This window comes from Rhinichthys klamathensis, unplaced genomic scaffold, assembly GCF_029890125.1.
Source record: "Rhinichthys klamathensis goyatoka isolate OS25496 unplaced genomic scaffold, OSU_Roscu_1.1 h1tg000406l_1, whole genome shotgun sequence".
Classification (NCBI taxonomy): domain Eukaryota; kingdom Metazoa; phylum Chordata; class Actinopteri; order Cypriniformes; family Leuciscidae; genus Rhinichthys; species Rhinichthys klamathensis.
Window position 1 is genome coordinate 117,235 of NW_026606907.1, and position 22,406 is coordinate 139,640.

The window sequence follows — 22,406 nt, forward strand, 5'->3', positions numbered from 1 at the left end:
CACTAGCTTTAGGAGCATTTTAGCTCAACACCTAGGTATGAATAAAATCACTGAGTCAGGGCGGAAGCCAGCGAACTGAATCGCAACCGAGTCTGATGGCAGACGTACCTGAGGTGGGGCAGCAAAGTGGAGGACAGGGACCCGACTCGGAAGGCCCGGAGGCGGCCCGAAGCAGGGTCTAAGTGTGATGCATGACACTTACCTGTCTCCACGAGATGGCCAGGGATGCGTGAGAAGGCGGATGACCGGGTCCTCGAACCGCACCCAGCTGCCGTGCTGGCGAACAAGAGGGGGCTGAAGGGTGCAAGGCTTTACAGGGTCGCACACTGCCAGACTTCCCCACTTGGAGCCCAGGAACAGAGGAATTTGCTCTTTCCTTGAGGTGTGGGTACCGCCTTCTCCACTCATTTGGGAGCAAGCGGTGAAACAGACCACACACACCACAAAGACTCCACCTGGCCCTCACCCGGGGGGAGGGAGTGGATCGGTGACCAACTCCAAGAGCATCCTCCTCCATCCTGGGCGGCCCGCTCCGGAATGCTCTCGCTGTCGCTTGCCACCTGGTTTGGCAGCGCCTGGAGCGGGCTGGACGTCCCTCCTGCGGCCGGCTTCATGCTGAGGCCTGGGTGGAGGCTGCTGCAGAGGCCCAGCAGGAGCAACGGCCAGGGAACGCCTTCGATGATGAGCAGGCGGAGGTACTGCCACCAGCGGCGGGGTGGAGGCAGCAGCGGGCCACCGGGGCAGGATGTGCCGGATACCTCCGTCTGCGCTTGGGCAGCAGAGAACTGTTGGGCGCAGCTCTCCGCCGCATCGCCGATCAGCCCAACCTGGGAAATTGGGGAGACCAGGAGCTGAACCTTGTCCACATCCGCCATATCAACCAGGCTGAGCAAATATGGCGTTCCTGGACCACTAAGGTGGACATCGCCAGACCGATCGCGCATGCCACGACCCTTGTACCCCGGAGGGCGAGGATGGATGCAATGCGGAGCTCACCTATGAGCGCACGGTCTGGGCTACCCTCGTGCATGTCCATGGGTGCCCTGGCCTGACAGACCTGTGGCAGCGCTATGGCATGCAAGAGGAGGCGGCTTGCCCCAAGGCTTTGTAATCTCTGCCCATCTAAATGGACCAGAATTCACAGGCCCTAGGAGGGAACGAGAATCCCCCCAAAAGGCAGCGGCCGCCAGACACAGGTGCACCTGTGCCATGACAGACCGCTCCAATGGAGGGACACCTCGCAGCCCTTCACCGCTCCTCAACCAAGGGTAGTGAGGAAAAAATAAAGTATTGACTTGCTAACCTTGATTCCCTGACTAATCGCAAAGGTACAATTTGGACCTACTGGTTCCTTTGACAACACTATTTCAGACCATTGTCACACCTGGAGGGTGTTTCCATAGTATCAGCTACTGACACAGCGTTTTTTTTTTCAACTCAGGGAACCAGGTTTACATATGTGCCAATTGAATCTCTTTTTCTGACAGTAATTTTTAATGCATGCAATGGAAGAACAAGAACGCTCTTCCAGTCCGCTGACAGGTGTTTTGATGTGGACATGGATGGGACTGTAACACTGAAGAGACAAGTGACTCTTCATGAAGGCCACAAGGTGTTTTCTCTGGACGCTTGGGACTCCAGTGGAAAGAAGCACACGGTGTCTGTCAGAGTTGAGCGTGTCCATCATCATCATGAGGACCATCACATGGACACGGCCATGAACATCTCCTCTCCACAGGTACAAACAAGTTCCTACAAGAGACCGCTCTCAGTACAGTACAAGCCTGACCTGTTTGCTTTTGTTTCCATTTTTGCCTTGTTTGTTGCCATAGTGATTCATTAGTATTACTAACATCTGTTCCTCATTAGCCTCTTGTTATCTTGTGTATATAAACCTCAGTGTTTCCTGTATTGATTGTCAGGTCTTGTCCTTGTATGGCTGTTTGTTTGGTGTTCTCAGTTCTGTGCCTCGTGTTCCCTGGTGTTTTTATTATTATTTTGACTCTTATTTTCATTAAATCTTACTCTGCATTTGGTTCCAGCTCTCCCTTATTTCGGAGTACACCCAGTGTTACAGTAAGGCCATGATTGAAAACATGGTCCACAATAGTGGACTTTATTTCATCGGAAATTATTATATCTCTTCCTCTGTTTTGCATCCCTAACCTCCCACCACAATTCACCTTTCCACTCCTCTGCTTCTTTCCGGCTATAGAAAATAGTTTGAAAATGTGCTTGATAAATTCTGACAACTAGTAAATGGTTAGTTCACCCAAAAAAAAAAGACAAAAAAAAAAGAAATGTCAGTTACTCACCTTCATGTCGTTCCAAACCTGTAAGACTTTCGTTCATATTCGAAACTCAAGAGAAGTAATTTTAAATGAAATCTGAGAGCTTTCTGTCTTCTGTCCCTCCGTTGACAGGCCATGCAACTTCCACTATAGCCGCGTTTCCACCGCAATTACCAGGAACTATTTGTCCCAGGAACTTTTTTCATAGGAACTTTTTTTTGCCCCAGACCGGTTGCCTACTGCGTTTACACCGCGGTCTAAAGTACCGGGAAGATTATGTAAATTAGTCTGGTGACGTTGAACTGCGTGCGACTGCTCCTCCCTCCCAGTCTGCGCGACGCGTTTGTTTTGAGTATGGAGGATATTCAAGCTGTGCTGCTTTTGTGTGCGATCTATTGGTTTACTAACGAGGTAATTAACAAAACGGCAGAAAAGAGACGAGCATTAATACTAAAGCGTATTCAGAAAGCTCGTAATGCTAGATATAAAAGTAGACAACGTTTGTTATCAGCTATAGTGGACATTGACCGTGAGATGGATGGGACGAACGCGCGCCATCGGGCAGAAAGAACAAGATTGGTAAGAAATTAATCCACCAAAATTAACAAGAGTTGTGAATAATGTTATTATCGATTACATCAACTTATTTTTTGCAACTTTTGTGTGTTTTAGATATGGGAGTACTATCGAATGCGTCGTGTTTCGCGATCGGTTTGGATGCACACTAGAACAACAGAATGGTGGGACAGCGTGGTTCCAACTTTCACCGAAGCACAGTGGATAAAGAATTTCCGGATGTCTAAGGATACTTTTCTGTACCTCTGTCGTCGATTGCAACCCCAACTGGAGAGACATGACACAAACTACCGACATTGTGTACCCATTCAAAAAAGAATCGCCATTGCACTGTGGAAACTTGCGACCAACTCTGAGTATAGAAACATCTCTCATTTATTTGGAGTCGGAGTTGCTACTGTGTGTCACTGTGTTCACGATTTCTGCTCATCTGTTGAGAAGGTACTCATGCAAGAAGTTATCCAGTTACCAAACAGTGAAAAGTTGAAAGAAATGGCGACGTATTTTGAGTGCAGATGGGGTTTGCCACAGTGTGTAGGTGCAATTGATGGATCACACATCCCCATTCTTGGACCAGAGGAGTACCACACAGAGTACTTTAACCGGAAGGGCTGGCATTCGATCATCCTACAGGCTGTTGTGGACGGAAGAGGCCTCTTTTGGAATGTTTTTTTAGGAGCGCCAGGGAGCCTGCATGATGCCAGAGTGCTACGTTTGTCAGGATTGTGGGACCTAGTGGATGGGGGTTTGTTACTACCTGATGTAACCAAGAACATTTGTGGACATGATGTGGGGTACTATGTCCTTGGTGATGCAGCCTATCCTTTGAAGAGCTGGCTGATGAAACCTTTCACCGACAACGGACGACTGACACCCCAACAACTTGTGTACAACCATAAAACAAGCAGAGCCAGGGTGGTGGTTGAGAATGCTTTTGGCAGACTAAAGGGCAGATGGAGGTGTTTGCTAAAACGAAATGACTGCAATACACACAAGGTCAAATCCCTGGTGATCGCATGTTGTGTTCTGCATAACCTCTGTGAAATGAATGGTGATGAGTTCAGAGAAGAATGGACTATGGGTACATTCAACCAGCCTGACGGGGCACTGTCATCCACTGTAGAGGCCGAGGGTCTTGATGCACGTACAGGCCTAATGAAGTTTTTGACTACAGTGTAGGAAACTGCACTATCACTGGCTACACACCATAAAGTTTTTTTTTTTGGTAAGGGAAAAATAACCTTCAGGTGCTGTAATGCACTTTTTTAGGCTGTATACACCTGTTGTACATTGTTTTTGCTGTGTAACACTTTTTTTTTGTAAATAAAAATGATTACTTCTAAATCATGCTTTGGTTTTAATTTATTCTGTTATCACCTTCTGTTTACAGGTGAAACTTGAAAATTAGAATAACATGCAAAACTTTATTTCAGTAATTCAACTTAAATGCAAAGTGAGATATTTCAGCTATGAAAATCAAATTCAAAATTAGAATAAATGTGAAGTTTTCATAAGCTGTAAGCCATATAGTCATAATTATAACAGGCTTGAAAATGTAATACACCTTGCATGTAATGAGTCCATATACGAGTTTCACCTTTAAGTTGAATTACTGAAACAACTTTGCACAATACTTTTTGAGTTTCACCTGTATATTTGGCTGTCAAATATAAAATGTAATTTCATGAGTGACTTAAAATACCTACACTTTGCTTATTTTAACCTGTGCACTTTCACCAGAAATGTTTTACATCTAACCAGCACTTCAAAACCTTATGTAAGAGCTAAAATTACCATTGAGATGAAAAGGCACTTGATCTCAAAGTGACATTTTACAAACTTTATTTAACACAAGGCAAGTACTGCTTACTAAATATATATATTTTAAAATACAATCATGTGAAAAGAAATAAATTACGAGAACAGTAATATATTGTGTAAAGAAAAACAAATACAAATGTATTTTTGAACAACTGGGCAAACTGTCCAAGAACAGACAGAAACCTGGCCCTCTGCAGGAATGCAAACAATATATAAAAATTAGAATTGTGCAAAGAAAATAAAAAATGCAAATGTTCAATTTAAAGTGCAATCTCAGAGTTCAGTGGCTACTTTTTGAATGACTGGGCAAACTGTCCAAGAACAGACAGAAACCCGGCCTGAAAGTCCCTCTGCTGCCGTCTGCTTTCTTCAGCTTCCGACTGCAGGAACGCCCACTCCTGCCTCCTCATCTCTCTTTCCTCAGCCTGGCTCTCAAGTAACAGCTGCATATATTTGTCACGCTGTTCTTGTCCAAGCTGCAGGGCGGTCCGGTTAGAATCTTCCATGTCCCTCAGCGCATCAAGGAAGTCACAATCCCTTTTCCTCTTCCCTAAGTGGAGAAACACATGACAATAAATACACAAGCCCACCCTGAAAACCATAAAATACGTATTTTAAGTGTTTTCATTACAAAATATTAAATTTAAAACTTTGCCATCATGCTCCATGCTTGGACTTGGTGCTTGTAACTCAAGGACAATGGTGACACCAGAATAAACATAATTCTGAAGCTGAAAATACTGAATTATTTTAGATGAATATGTTTAACATTGGTAACATAGATGTTTGGCATTATTAGGACCCACAAATATTCCCCCATTGCATTATATTATACATTAATATCAACATAATTTTAATGTAGTACTGACACTAAAAAACTCTGAAAACCTGAAATTTTTTCTCACACAGTAATTTTATTTTGGGTGAACTGTCCACGATACGTATTGTTGCATTTTTGTATTGCAATATATTGTTGCACGATATATTATTACACCCCTAGTTTTGAAGTATATTTTTATCAATAGACAACGTTGTTTAATACCTCGTCGTGTTTGTGTTTCGGCGGAAGACATGGGACGAGGGCTACTGGTGATTGCAGGGGAAAACACGCTGGTCTCTGTTGCCTGCACATCATTGGGGCCATTCATTTCATCTGTAAAAACACGTTGAAAAAAGTTAGTTTGTTTTATCACTGCAAAGAGTTTAAGGCAATATCATGTAGAGGTGTGATAATTTACCTTCAACCGACTGGTCCTCAGAATCATGAATGGATTCCAAAAATGCAATTGCCGAGTCTTTTGTCACCGCTGCTCCAGAGAATGCCGGCCTGTGTCCCAACAACGCGTCCAGGCGGTCAAACCACTTGTTAGTACGCCGATCGGATCCGCTTCTATTGTTGTGATCCTTGACTTTTTTGTAGTCTTGTTTTAATTTTTTTAACTTCTCTCTGCACTGTTTTCCAGTGTGAACAATGCCCAGCTCGTATAACCGACTCGATATTTTCAGGTATACCTTTTCATTGCGGATTGCCGTTTCCAGTTCCCGCTGGATTTCTTCTTCCGCAAATACGCTTATTATAGCCTGGACCTCGTCGTCGGTCCAGCGGTCGTATTTTTTGGTAAACTCCATATTAATTTCCCGACAACTCTTTACTGCACGAAGCCAGGAAGCGCGGTTTTTAAAAATGGCGGCTAAAATAAAATGCTGTGTGTAGTCAACCAATCAAATGTGACGTGAGCTCAACCAATCAGCATGTTCAGCGCACAAGTCCCACCCCGAAAGTTCCTGAACTCTGAAAAAGTACTACCTCGCCAGCAGGGACTTTCTGGGGGGGGAATTTTTACCCGGAACTTCATTTAGACCCTGGTTCCTGCGGTGTAAACACACCGAGTACCACCCCAAAGTTCCTAGTTCCTGGGGAAAGTTCCTGCGGTGGAAACGCAGCTTATGTCACTTCAAAAAGTTCATGTCCATTTTTTTTAAGCGACACAATTGCTTTATATGTTGAACAGGTGTTTCACCAGCCTGTCTGAAATCCTGTGCTGACCAGCTGGCCCCTATTTTCACCAAGATCTTCACCAGATCACTGGAGCTGTCCAAAGTCTCTATGTAGCCGGCTTGGGCTCGCGTGTCTCTGCTATTACGACTCGGCTACCCCTCTGGGTTGTGTTGTGTTGTGTGATGATGAATAAAGACTAGAGTCGGATCGCTGGTTCAGAGGTTCTTTATCTGCATGAGTTGAAAAATGCAGTAATTATTTGTTGCATTCAATGTAGTGTGTTTTTAATCAGCCCTCTCCTCGCTCCGCTCAGACCTCCCGCGGACTGAAGCGAGCTCACATTGTACAATCTCATTTACAGTAATAAAGAATATAAAGAAAATAGTAATAATTAATATCACATCAGATGTATCAACAATATACAATATATATATATATAGTGTCAATGTATATTCAGAGAAATATATATATATATATATATATATATATATATATATATATATATATATATTTCTCTGAATATACATTGACACTAATCAAACTCATAAAATATACATCTTTAAATCACCCATATTCCAGCATTTTATATAACCAATACGGTTGAACACAAAGAAATCACAAAAACAATTTATAACCATACCTGCATGAGTTGAAAAATGCAGTAATTATTTGTTGCATTCAATGTAGTGTGTTTTTAATCAGCCCTCTCCTGTCAAACATTTGAACATAGAAAAGATATCAGCAGACACGCTTCACAGGCCTACTTTCACACTAACATACTAACAACGTGATACTGCATTCACTCGGTTAAACTTTCACTTATGCAGGAAAAACAGCTTCACAAGGGAAAATCACATACTTGTACATACTCCTTGACATTTTAACGAAATCAAATCACATTTTATTAGGGATTGTTTTCACTTATAACACTCTTTTGAACAGGAGTGCATTACATACCTCGCTCCGCTCAGACCTCCCGCGGACTGAAGCGAGAGCGCGCGCAACGCGACAATGACGTCACAACTGCGACGAACGCAAACCTCATAGATATATAAATTAATTCTTTTCTTTTCTTACATGTATATCTAACAGAAAAATGTGGATTTTGTGTGAATTTAAAATTAAAACAAGTTATAATTAATACTCGTTACATCTACATGCTTCAAATGTCCCACCATCATCCCCATCCCAAATAAATTCCAAAATCACAGGATTGAATTACTACAGACCTGTTGTTTTAACATCTGTGGTCATGAATTCGTTTTAAAGACTGGTGTTGGCCTACCTGAGGACATCACAGAACCCTTGCTGGACCCCCTGCAGTTTTCTTATCGAGCCAACGGGTCTGGATTATACTGTTAATATGGGACCACGTGTCCACGTGTACCAGATGTGGGCCAGATTTGGGCCGGCACTATGTTGCTATCAGGGACAGCACTGTGGCAGCAGTGGAGACAAGTAGTTTGTTGAGGGTTGGTTTTTGTAGGTTTGGTCCTCCATACTACATGCCTGCGCACATATATTCAAACGGCATACCTATAGAATGAACTCTTAATACGCATGTGCACGCCATCAGCGTTCTCACAGGTTCACGTTTTTAAAGTTTGCATAGAGAGAACTTAAGAGTTTTCTGTTAAAACGATGTCGTGTTAGAGGCCCCTAAGTTAAGAACTAATGATCGTTGCGACGAAAGTGAATCAATTAAAACTAACTTTAGCTGGAAAATAACTTTATTCTAGAGCTCATGTCATGTCATAAAGCCAAAACAATCTCTTTTGCTTTGATTTCCTATTATCACTGTAAAGCAGCTTTGGAACAATCTACATTGTTAAAAGCGCTATATAAATGAAGATGACTTGACTTGACTTGACAAGAACTGCACTCATCCAGAGTGAGTAAAAGAGCTGGCAAAATCACTCTGGATCCCTCATATCCACCCCACTTCCTCTTTGAACTGTTTCCGTCTGGCCGGCGCTACAGACCAAACAGCACCAGAACAGCCAGAATCAAGAAAAGTTGTTTCCTCAGGCAGTGATCAGTTTATGAACAGTAAATGCCCCCACTGGGCAATAAACATGTGCAATAGACAGCACTATTTAGGGGATCAAGCACAAAGTGCTGAAACCCTATTGTAATTGTAAGGATTTGTAAAACTGATCGTGCAGACCAAACCGTAAGTGCTAGAGACTTGAAACCTGGCAAGATGGTAGGCCTCAGTTTGGGGAGAACCTATCAGAGTATGACCCCGATTGGCCCATAGGTGGCGCTACAGCAACCAAAAGTACTAAATTGCTCATAACTCCTAGACCGTTTGACTTAGAATCAAGGTTTTTACACCACTGTGATCCTTGGCTCAAGGCGGAGGTGGCGCTATAATTGTCAAAAAGCTTTGAAAACCATATATTTCCTATGGTAAATTGCCTGTATTGGCTGTAAATGGTCTTTTCTATCTATGATGTCAGTGGTTAAATCCTTGCTAAATAAAACTTAATGCTTATGTGCTTAACCCTTTAGGCGCCAGAGGTTTTTTCCTAAAACGTTTGATTTTGACATCTTAATTTCAAAAGGCTGTATCTTAAAAGTGATCAAAGATAGATACTTTCTGTAAATTAGAGAAATATTAAGGATGACCCAAAGTTTATGTAGGGATTACATTTTCCCATCTAATTGGCATATTATGACGTCATATGGTGGTGGCAATCTTGGATTATAGAATTTTCATGAAAAGTCACATGTTTAAATGATAAAATGCAGCACTTCTTTACCCCCAAAATGTCCATCACCTTCTCTATGCTATATTGCACAATACTGAATGCTCAGGTATATAGTAAGTAGTAAACAAACTGTGTAAATCATTACTAATAAATGGTAGAAACAAACCGAATGCATGTAGTGGTTGGTTGGCCTTTTGCTGTAGAGATTTTCCATTTACTAAATACAGTAGGCACTCTGATTCCATGTATGGGGCACATATATACACACAAACACAAGTAGACAAGACCTGTTTAGTTCAAACGCTCACTCGCACAGATGATGAGTGACATGATAAGAGCAGCGCGGCCAGATCTGCCTCGAGTGTGCACAGCTCGGACTACTGTCATTGTCATTGCGACTCCCCACCCTGCCTCCACGTTGCCTCCTAACTGTCCTATGAATACTTCGACCTCGTCTAACATACCCAGTGGCATTAGACAAAGTCTCCAACACAATACTGTCGCCGCGATTGCGGAGAGGCTCTGATAACATGGCTCACTCGCACACTAGCTCCGCTTTTGATCGCACTGATTCAATGCGCTCTAACTCGAACATTTTGTATAGAAACATGACGTTTTTTTGATTCGGGGATGAAGTATGACATGTCTGCCATCCAGTGGAGGGGAGGTCGAACAAAATTTGAAATCCAATTTGACAAAATCGGCCGTTTTATTCAGTGCCGCATCTTGTCGAGTAAACTCGACCGTGGCGCCTAGAGCAGTGTTTCCCAAACCTGCTCCTTGAGGCAAACCAACAGTGCACATTTTGAATGTCTCCCTTTTCTGACCCATATATTTCTGGTCTTGGAGTCTCTACTAACGAGCTGATGAGTTGATTCAGGTGTGATCGATAAGGAAGAGTTGGAAAATGTGTAGTGTGGGTGTGCCTCCAGGAACAGGGTTGGGAAACACTGGCCTAGAGGGTTAAAGGCCTTAAATGCTTGAACCCCGCTAAATGCTGCTTGCAGCTTTAATTATACTTATATTTATTTGGCATATCATACCTATGATTTAGATTCCTTGCATTTGTATATAAAATACCTACATCTGTCTTTCACCAAGCTTAATTCTGTCACCAAAACAAATTCCTTGTGTGTGTAAGCATACTTGGCAATAAAGCTCTTTTTGATTCTGGAGATGCAAAAAATATCCAGATATTTTAATGGTTTGTGTGACGTTTAATTGCAAACCAAATTGTTTTGTTGCTAAGTGTCATTTACTAAATTTCAGATGGAATCTCCCTCTGATGATCTGGTTCTGATGTTTCCAAAGTCTTCAACGGGTCTGAAGAGAGCAAAGAGAGGTTGGGTTGTTCCTCCATTTAATATAGCTGAGAATAGCAGAGGTCCTTTCCCAGAGAAAATGCACCAGGTGAGAGAAAGTCATGAAGGGAAAGTTCAAAATGAGATGATCGAGAGAGGTTTGTCTGTTATTGACTTTGTTCTCTTATTGATTTCTGTATTTAGATAAAGTCGGACTATTCTAAGGAACTTCAGATGCACTACAGTATCACAGGTGAAGGAGCGGATCTGGATCCTAAGGGGACTTTCACTATAGACAGATTAACAGGGAATCTGTTTGTGACTCGGCCACTTGACAGAGAAAGAAAAGCTTCATACAGAGTAAGATGATTTTGATGATTTCTCTCTTTAAACTTTAAAATCAACTGTTAGTTCTAAGTGCATTTCAGCGTTGGATTTTCTGATCATTCTTAATTCGGTGAAATAGGGCTGCACGATATTGGAAAAAAATTATATTTTTTTTTCTGCTATATATATTGTAATGTGAAAGGAAAATCACCAGATGACTTGAATAGCCCTTTTTGGAAATAATTAATCATTCCAGAATGATTGGGGCAATTTTGTAGGTGATTGTATCCTCATAGAAAATAATAAACAAATTACAAGCATAAATAAATACAATAGAACAAAGATACAAATGAAATTAACAGTCCCTTATGTTTTTCAGGTAAGCCTAACAGAATTCAGGTACATAAATTGAATAATAAAATTTAAAATACTACTGCATAGTCTCTACTGTATAAATGAAATATAATCAATATTCATAAAAGTTGCAAAAAAAGTATCTTTGTATTTTGTTGTTCGATTAACATTAATGACTCAGACAGCAGCGGGAATATAAGGCTGCTGTCACTTTAAGAGTGAATGCACGGATCCAATATAATGATATGTAGCTTGTTTACATTCACGTAAGCCATAAACTACTGTTTACACACTTGGACACTTGCCGAGATGGGCATTTTGACATAATTATGCGTGTATGTCTCCGTTCAAGCACAAATAGACAAGAAGGGTATACGAAAAAAGAAAAGATGTGAAAACAGCGCACAGGTTCAGAATTGAGCTCTCTTTGCGCCTTCTTGCTCTCAAATCATTTAAAATCATTTGAATGTTTAATTTGACATGTCCTAAAACTCATGCAAGTGATAAACTTTCACTCTATGATGATTAAACTTTGCAGAAAATCACATGCGTGTCGGACCGTGGTGCCTGCTCCATACAGATCATATGATCCCTATACCCTACTTAATTTGAATATCTACAAAAAAAATTAGGCAGTTTTCTTTAGGACTAAACGTGCATATTGATTTGTCAAAGCTAACAGACATCGACTAAAAGAAAAAACTCTCATTTTGATTTTATTGTGTTTTTACAACCTCAGATATTTGTCTCTTAATATGCCTGTATTTCTTCTCCTGTCTTTAGCTTATAACTTATGCGACTGCAGTTGGTGTGGATATAGCAGAAGCGCCATTTGAAATTATTGTAAATGTGCTGGATCTAAATGATAATAAGCCTGTTTTTACACAAAATCTATTCAATGGAAATGTTCCTGAAGCTTCTGTTATAGGTAGGTGTATGATGCAGTTTCTCAATGAAATGGTTTTTAGCAGTTTTATATTTTCAAACGCCTCTTCAGTTTTTCCACCGAATCAGTCTTTATTCTTCTCTCACTGAAGGTCATGAGTTTATGACAGTCACAGCCACTGATGCAGATGATCCAGACACTTACAATGGTATAGTCAGTTACGCAATCGTCAAGCAAGATCCAGAAATGCCAAAACCAGACCTGTTTACAATCAACCCTGTTACCGGAGGAATTCGTGTGAATGCTTTAGGCTTGGACAAAGAGGTGAGAAATGATGAATGGATCTCGCATTGGCGAAGAATATTTCATGTAAACAAACTCTCACCTGAAAACATCTTCTCTTTCAGAAATGGTCCAGATATACTGTGTTAATTACGGCGACTGACCTGGAAGGAAGAGGTTATTCAACCACCGGCACAGCTGTTATTACTGTGACTGACAGCAATGATAACGCACCTCAGTTTGTGCAAACCACGGTAATGTATATTAATACATTCAGGCAGTTATAAGCATTTTAATACTTTATTAATACTTATTTACACCATTCATCTTTGTTTTAGCACACTGTATCTGTCCCAGAGAATAAAGTAGAGGCTGAAGTGGCCAGACTTACAGTTACTGATGGAGATGAAGAGGGATCTCCTGCCTGGTCAACCAAATATAAGATTATTAGCGGTGACAATACTGGGGTTTTCAGTGTCAGTACTGGACCCAGCCAGCTAGAGGGCATCATCACCACTGTAAAGGTACTGTGTGTTGCTCATGTGTTTCCACAGGCAATTTGTTGTGATCATGTTCCTTTAGTAAAAGACACTTTCTTTTCCATTCAGCCCCTGGACTTTGAGAAGAACAAGCAATTCATTCTGTCTGTGATTGTTGAGAACGATGATCCATTTGTCGGTTCTTTGGCCACTTCCACTGCCACAGTCACGGTGAATGTAGAAGATGTGAATGAGCCTCCGGAGTTTAATCCAAAGGAGAGGGTTATCTTCAAACCTGAAGATTCACCAGTTGATAGTGAATTGGTTACTTATAAAGCCATTGATCCAGACACAGCAAAAGCACAGAAGATAACGTAAGAAATCATTTTATCCCCTCAAAGACAATCAAACCACTAAAGTTTTATTCAATTTTAAAATTCTGACTGATTTGTCTAGAGATTCAGATCTCGTAGAACAATAAAAATCACACAGTCTTCCAATGATGGACTTTTATTGATTTTTTTTTTTGTCAAACAGCCTCACTTGCAATATTAACCACTGAGAACCACCTTAGCAACTGTCTACCTATTAAGGCCTAAATCCCTTCCAATGTTAAATCTTCATACGCAGAATTCAAATCATAGCATGCCTGTATATCCTTCGAACTTCAAATGTTTTTAAACTTCCAGGCCAGACTTAAGTTGTTCTTGCTGAACATTTCTAGTTTTAACCTGTTTGGTTCCTTCCAGGTATAAGATTGGCAGTGATCCTGCCGGCTGGCTGAGTGTTGCTCCAGACACTGGAGTTATTAAAGTCAAGAGCCTCATGGATAGAGAATCTCCCTTAGTCAAATATGGCAAATACAGAGCTATCATTTTGGCGTTGGATAATGATGGTAATTTGTGTTTCTTTTTAAGAGGATAATTCTTGCTGGCCTTTTTCTGATGTCTGTGCTTGTGTGCAGGTGACGCTCCAGCAACTGGCACAGGAACCCTGGTTATTGAATTGGAGGATGTAAATGACAACGCTCCTGTCATCAATGAAAGGAATATACGAATGTGCAATCGTGGTTCAGCCCCAGTGCTTCTCTCTATATCGGACAAAGATGGACCTCCTTTCGCTGGTCCTTTTAGAGTTGAGACCCACGGAGAAACCAGTAAAAATTGGTCCACCTCGATGAATGGCACAAGTGAGCAATTACTAATGTTTTAAAGAGAAATTAATCTTATTTTTCATACGTTACACATTAAAATATCTTGCTGTCTCGCTATACATGTCTAACTATTATAATGTGCCCATTTTAGCAACCGGTGTCTTTCTGACACCAAAGACTGCATTGGAGCAGGGTGACTACAAGGTTGTCCTGAAAGTTATTGATCAGGGTGGGTTTGATCAGGAAAGCACCATTCAAGCAAGTGTGTGTGACTGCGAAGGAGAATCAGTGCAATGTGCTGACTGTGACAACACTTCTTGCCCAGTAATAAGCAGTGCATTCTGTCTGCAATGATACATTCATCAACTTTTTGCCCACTTCTGCTGTGAAGAAGTAAACAAGGTTGAATCCAAAAGAGAAGTTTATTTTATAATTGAATTAGAGGACATAAATGACAGCACTCCTTGATGATGTTTATTAATAATTCATTCATTCATTACATTAATGTAATAGAAATGGAATGAATGAATGAATTAATGAATATAATTACTTTATAACTCATCAATCATTTATTCATAAATAATCTTTTTTTTTTTTTTTTTTTTTTTACATTTGCTGAACAACTTTTTACATTTATTATATCTGTCATCTTAATATTATCATTGTTATCTAAAGGATAATACAGCCAGATGGTTTATACTATAGTTTTTTGCTTTTCTACTGTTGGTTTTCAAACATTTAAGAATATTTTCTGTTGACGTATTACAAGATTTAAAATTACAACGTAATGTTTTAACTATTTTTTTTACAAGTTTAACCCTCTGGGGTCTGAGGTGTTTTCGGGGTCCTTGAGATGTTTTGGCATGCTCTGACATTTGTGCTTTTTTCAGTTGCTTATAAACATATTAATGGCACAGGTGAAATTACACTCTATATAGCACACACAGGGCTACCATAATATGTGAGCAACATGTATGTACATGTTTGTATTTTTGAGAGAATATTGTTTATGCGTGGTTATTGAAAAAAACTAAAAAATAAAGTTTCTAATATAAGGCCACAAATAACATACTAAATATCTGTCCACAAGACTTTTGACTAGTGGATGTTGTCGCCTAGAGTATTTGCTTCAAATTGATCTGAAAATCATTCTGCCTAATCATTCACATAAAACAATAGATTGTTTTAAATTGTGAAAAACATTTTTTTGTTTGCAAAGGCAATATGCGGATGGGCGGATCGGCCCAACCCCCTCATGAATAATTAGGCAGTTCTCACCTGAGCAGACTGCATACTAATGAGCCTTTCATTCAGGGGTGTCACACAAGAAAGAATGCAAGGACAATATATATATAAATAAATAAATATTTATATACACACACACACACAAACACACACACACACACATATATATATATATATGTGTGTGTGTGTATATAAATATTTATTTATTTATATATATATTGTCCTTGCATTCTTTCTTGTGTGACACCCCTGAATGAAAGGCTCATTAGTATATATATATACATATATATATATATATATATATACAAACAATCAAAATATAAATGAAAGCCAAAAGCACATTTTTAGTCACACCTTTTAGCCATCCACATACCATTTTTAGCCATCTACCGCGGTCAAAATAAACCAGTCGCATTTCAAAGTCGTACGCGAAATGACCGCCAGGTGGCGCAAAGGGACATTTAGCAAAACGTAAGTGGGGCTAATGTCTATTAACAGTAGCCTAAGGATGAAATACTACAAGTTATGGTAATTTCCAAATAAGCCTACAACAAATTGTTGGTCATACAGATAAGATATAATCTTTTAAAACTGTAAAAGGCTAAAGTAGGCCTACACTCACAAGCTAAAGACAAAACGTTTTCTCGCTCATGTGAGAATCAAACGTTTGGGCATTTCTCAGTAACAAAATTCATAGCCGAGCGGTAGTAGAACTTACGGTTCATCATCAAGATGACACAGGTTCAAATCCCGCACAAACATGGTCTGCTGTAAATTTTATATTTATTATTGCAGAGAGATTTGTCTAGCTCTAAAACTCTGTTACACCATACAGTTTTTTTTAATATAGGCTATATATATATATTTTTTTTTTTTATTCCAGGCTCTCACGCCACCCCCCCGATTTCTCACGCTGAAGTGTCAACCCGGTCGGTCAAATTCCTGAAAGATATAGTTTATCTATAGATCTACCTGTTGAGCCACTCGTGATCGACTAGTTATACCGCAAATTAGTTAAAATATCCCGTAATCTATCTAGAGCGGGCGTGCATGCAAGACAGATATTGTGCTCCAAACCGTGCGCGCGCATGGCAGAGAGGTCTGTTCCCTACAACCTAGAGTGTGATTTGCCAGGGGGGACTGGGATTTCCTTCTGGTCTAAACATCCCTACTTCTGCTGAATTATTTTAATCCCCACACCCCTCCCTCCACAGCTAATCAATGCTATAGTCTACTTCACCAATATCAAATATATAAAATAGAGATATGCAACAGGCACGTTTAAACGACAAACAATAAAATCAAAACCAGCGTTTCAGTTGTTCATTAGTTCCAGTGGCCTGAATGCATGCACGGCTTTTCAAAATTTCACAAAGCGTGTTGAGATTATTTTGAATGAAATATTGAAGTTTATAATTAAGTGTTTTGGCACACCACGCCGAGTGGCCCTATGCATTTTTCTAAAGTCGGGTTTTATTCTGGCATGGTGAGTTAGTGTTCGACAAACGCGGCGGCGCGTTCATTTAGATTAATTTATTTATCTCATTATTACAGCTAAAATAACTTAATAGGCGACTCCGTAATTTTTTGGTCATACAGATAAGAGTAGAGTAGCTTACATCGTTCAAAACTGTAAACTTGTATTCATATTAGGCTAACGACAAAAACAGTATATCTGTCCTCTCTGTCTCCGGGAACTGCGCGTCACAAAAATGAACCGAAAGCCACTTCAGCTCAGACACGATAAGAAATCGGCTATGTCTAAAGAATTTAAATGTCTAAATATTTAGGCTAATAAATGTTATCTGATTATGTAGGCTAATTCATATGAAAACGAGAGGTACAGAGGATCTACTCAAACATGCGCTTCCCAATGAGAAAATTACAAGACAAGGGTGAAAATCTCGCTCTAATTAAATGTAGGCTAAATCGCCCTAAATTAAAATGTAAAAACAGATCAAATAATGTATTTGTCGAAATGTTGCGATATTGTTTCATTTAAGTTCATAATTATTCTATAAATGTTTTTTAATTTAGCAGCATTACCACGAAGCACCGTGTTTCGATATTTATTTGAATACAAAATAAATAAAAAAAACTTAATTCACAAATTGCATGCCTGGTTGTATGGATCCAAAGATCCCTGTAGACTTTAATATTAAGTTGAACATTTTGTTCATGACAACAAATTAACAAGCGTTTTTTCAGATTATATTTAGTTTTGCTTGGAAAAAGCTGCCCCAAACCAGTTTTATTTCATTAATTATTGAAATAATGAAATATTTAGTAATAAACTTTTATGACAGAAATATCACTAGGCTACATGTAACTTAAATCATTTAATTCCTTCATTATCAACACTGTCTAGAATAGCGATTTAACCCTTTAAGGTACTACTCAACCATTTGGTAGACCACACTTAAAGTCACTATATTTTATTGAAAAATGCATCAAGCTTAACTCAACCTGAATGAGCCATCTCTACCGTTTGGTGTAGTTGTGCAATGCTAAAAAAATCCACTAGATGGCACTGTGTCTGTGAGCAGCATGCCATTTCAGTGTTCCTTCAAACAGCACATGACACAGCGAAAATTTGCTCCTCCTTTGATGACGCATATCGGCGGGACTTTTAAAGGTAAGACTATTTGGTTGACATATTATCGTTTCAGAGGAGTTGTTAAACAGAATTATGTAACTTAATTAAAGAAAAATAAGTCTTATAAGGGTCAAATAATTTTTTTAAACATGCTCTACCAAACGGTTGAGTTGTCCTTTTAAGGTAGTAAAAATTAGCTAATAAAATTAGCTAATGTTGGTCAAATTAGCTATTTACAATGAACAAAAGGGTTAGTGTTGTTAAAATGATTAATTTTAATATTATTCAATTACATATTTGATAAAAAATATTTGATCAATATCATTTTTTCAGCATTTCTGTACTGTATTATGGTAAATATCAAGAATACATTTGAAGAATTAATACCAATTCTGGTGTTACTATTAATTTCATAATTTAAAATTGACTATGTTTGTGTATTACTATATGACTAGCATTGTAAGAGCCATCAATAGCAGCCATCAGATTTTTTTATTGGTCAAGAAAATGCACTTAATATGACTTGTTCTGAATGTTGTTCTTTTATTATAAACAGACGTCTCAACCGTTTGGTAGAGGATTGTATCTAAAATACTGTAAGGTCTAATTAAATTTTTTTTTTTGATTGTTGTTATTGTTATCATAATTGAATAAAAAATGCAAAGAAATAATTTTTCCTTTGCTTTTTTCATGGTGCGTACCTTAAAGGGTTAAGTGTGAATTGCGACTTCTCTTTGTGTTAAGTCAGCCTCAGACTCCGATAGCCTGTGGGGGGTTGGAGGGACAGTTGCTGGACAAAGGTGTTAATGTTCCTCTTTCATATGGAGAGTGTCGGATAGCCAGCCTGATGAGCAGGCACAATTGTTGTAAGGATAAATCTGTGTCCAAATGTAGGCCCCATATCTTATTAAATTATAAATATTGTAGTTTATTTATTGTAGCCTATTTTAAATTTTTTTTCACACAAAATTTCAATTGAAGTTATTGTAAGGTGAATTCAACAAGGCATGCTGTGTCTTTGAAGCAACAATTAAAGGCTAAATAATTATCATGCATTGATCATATCATGCATGCGCAGCGAGGGAGACTAAATAAATTTGTTAAAAAGAGTTCCAGCGCGAGAGAGGCAAAGAAAAACGCATGTTTTTAATTTAATTATGTTTCTTTGGACAATTTTCGTTTTGTACTGTTTTAATTGTTTAATTTAGCTGTAATTTCTTTGGCAATACAAATTTAAAATGTCGCAATAATAAGATTAGCCTAGTGTTTCTTATTTTGCATCGCAAAAGAAATAAACTCTAAACCCGATGCAACCCTGTTTTAAATAAAAAAAACTGTCCCGACACTTTAGTTAATCCTTGAAATGTTCGAACTTGGTTTCAAACTTAAGTAATTTTAGTGTTCTTTTACATTACACAATAATTTAGCAGACTAAAGACGAGCTTCTTCATTTTCATTTTCTGATGCAATCGGCTGACAATCTTCCTTCATCAGTTTTTGTCGTTTGTGCAGCGGCTGCGGTTCTACAGGAATGTAGCAAATTTATGTTGTAATGATAATTAAACAAAACTCTTGACTTTAAATAAGTAAACAGTTATAAACAGTTAGCTATTTAAGCATCAAGGTGGTAAAATATAAACGCTGTAGGGCAACATCGGTTAACAACATGTATGCTACATTGAGATTCGATCTTGGGTCGTTTGAAGCTCCTCGAAGCTCGTGTTGTTGCGTTGATCACTGAGCTATCGTCTGTACGCTGTTTAAGTTGTAAAGCCTCATTGATGTAGCCTAAATGTTTTTATTGCAATGTTTTATGTTGAAATGTTTTCATTATTTATTCAATTACATTTCAGTAGCCTAATTTCAGTATTGTGATTATGAATTATTTTAACCACGTTTCACTTGTTGAATTCTTCTGCTACCAGCTTTCAATCGCTCTGAATCAGCGCGGTGCGGCAGCAGATTACGCATTAGAGAGAATAAACCGGAATAAACAAACACTTTTCAGAGTCTATGATTGTAGCGCCTCTTAGCGGTAAAAGGCAGCAAATACACCACACATTTTACCACCGCGGTGGAACGGCTGATGTGGGCATTGTCATGGCTTGCCGACATTTGCGTTTGAATAGCGCGCGTCCTCCGTGGGCATGTCAGATTAACGCGTAATGAAGTGTAATGAGCTGGGGGGGAAAATACTGACAGCACTCTCTTTTCATACAGATTGCATAAACTGAGAATATTTGTTTTTTATATAAATTACTTCATTTAAAAGAAGAGAATTCAAGCTTCATAAAGAAAAATCTCTCGTGCCTGTATGACAAGTAATCGCGGAGTTACAGTTAATCTTAGGACGCGTTTCAGAATGGACTTCACTGACAGAGAGAACGCAGAACTCGCATCATGTTTGTTTTTCTTTATTTGGTGAAAAGCACAACACTTTGTTTTTATTGTGAGTATCCACAAAAAAAATAGAAACTTAACAGGATCGATTGATGTATAACATTTGCCTGTATGACAAAAATCGACTGAGTTATTTGAGTCTCTTTTGCACTGATAAGAAAAAAAGCGAGCAGATCACGCCGGCGTGATTGCAGACCCCAGAGGGTTAATCTTTGTTTACCTTTCTTGTAAAGCAATAGCAATTGTTTTCATAATGTTATGAACATTAAACTTTCTAATTTGCATATGTTGTTTATCATTTGAATACATTTGACCAACAATTAATCCAAGTGATCTTAACCCTCTGGGGTCTGAGGTGTTTTTGGGGTCCTTGAGATGTTTTGACATGCCCTGTCATTTCTGCTTTTTTCAGTTGCTTATAAACATATTAATGGCAAAGTTGTCATTACACTCTATTCACCACAAACAGGGCTACCATAATATGGGAGCAACATGTATGTACATGTTTGCATTTTTGAGAGAATATTGTTTATGCATGGTTATTGAAAAAAATAAAACGAGTGTTTTACCCCTAAGTGAAGAATGGAAAACACCTTCGCTGTGAGTATCGGGTCCTTGACACCGTTTCAACACCGATTTTTACTCTCATTTGGCGCGTTGAACCCTCGGCTAACAAGCTGTCCCGCAGATTTGCGCCGTGAGTTGTGCAGTGCTGTGCATGATGAAATAAATGTATTAGAAACCTTGACATTTTGCATTTTATTTACTGTATAAGGCCATTTTTTAATCCTACATTAATCAGTCAGATTTATGGAGTTCATGTGGGTCATAAGCTACTTTTTAGGTCGGAAAATGCGGAATACAGAAAAATCCACTGAGTAGTTTACTGCATTTTCCTGCATTATGTCGAGAAATTGCTTGCTTTTTACCCCTTTTTCTTTTTTTGCAAGAAGGACTTGCTGTATTAAAACAACTTGAGGAACTGCTGTTGAAACCAGACGGTTGAAAAGAGGAATTTAATCGCTCAGATACAATTGTGGTCCGAATAAAAAAAAATATAGATGTAGGCTATGTGGTTTTCTCAGTGTTTTAATTCTAGATAAGACCAGATGCTTCTAGAACACATGGAAGTGGACGTGGTTGAGGCTGAAAAGGCAGAAAAGAGGAAGTCGACACTTTTTCACGGAGAAAGACTGATTATATGCAAAACTCAGTTGGTTACTTTAATGGGAAATCCTAAACTGGATTTTGAAATTATACGCTAACCAGATTAGCAAGCTTTAATTTAATTTGCTCTGTAAGGTAACCAAACCATACAGTTAGTCCATATCGTCAGAGGTGATACTCAGTTTCTCAGCCTCAGTTATTGAGTATAGGCTCATAATCTGTTGTTCTGTTGTTTAGAGCGAGTGATGTTTCACCACTGAGTTCCTCTGGTGGTAGAAATGAGAATAACACACAGCAATGCAGATTTTAGGGGTATTTTAACTACAGTTTCAAGTGGACCGGTCTCTATATTTCCAGGTCCAGACAATACTTTTTTGTAACAGTTTTACATTTCCATCGAGCCAGCCGTAGTAGTTTTTTTAAAAGAAAAATCCTAAACACTCAAAAAAGTATAAAGATGAGAATCTAGAGCCGCGAGAGCCAAAGCAGTGATGTCGAAGAAATCTTAACAACAAAAGTAATTGTTTCTCCCAACTGAATATGAATACAATTTCACAATTCTCTCTCTCTCACACACACACACACACACACACACACACACACACACACACACACACACACACACACACACACACACACACACACACACACACACACACACACACACACACTTTGAATATTGGTGTTATCATCTGTAATAAATTGCTTATACTTATATATATTAGTATTAAACAAATCACTGATTAAACAATAAGATATGTTGGATTAATTGATAGTCAAATGTATTCAAATGAACTACAACAGATGCAAAATTT

The 22,406-nt window shown here is 39.0% G+C and overlaps 1 protein-coding gene across 1 annotated transcript; it reads left to right on the forward strand.

Moving 5' to 3' along the window:
• Nucleotides 1–1,369: 1,369 nt before the first annotated feature.
• On the forward strand, nucleotides 1,370–14,660 carry LOC130070410 (cadherin-1-like; the record flags this gene model as incomplete). The annotated part of the gene is made up of 11 exons (XM_056234786.1): nucleotides 1,370–1,738; nucleotides 10,671–10,811; nucleotides 10,907–11,062; nucleotides 12,167–12,311; nucleotides 12,421–12,593; nucleotides 12,677–12,805; nucleotides 12,890–13,075; nucleotides 13,160–13,404; nucleotides 13,780–13,925; nucleotides 13,995–14,219; nucleotides 14,335–14,660. Coding segments are annotated over 11 exons (2,118 nt in total), but the record flags the coding sequence as incomplete, so codon positions are not given.
• Nucleotides 14,661–22,406: the final 7,746 nt, after the last annotated feature.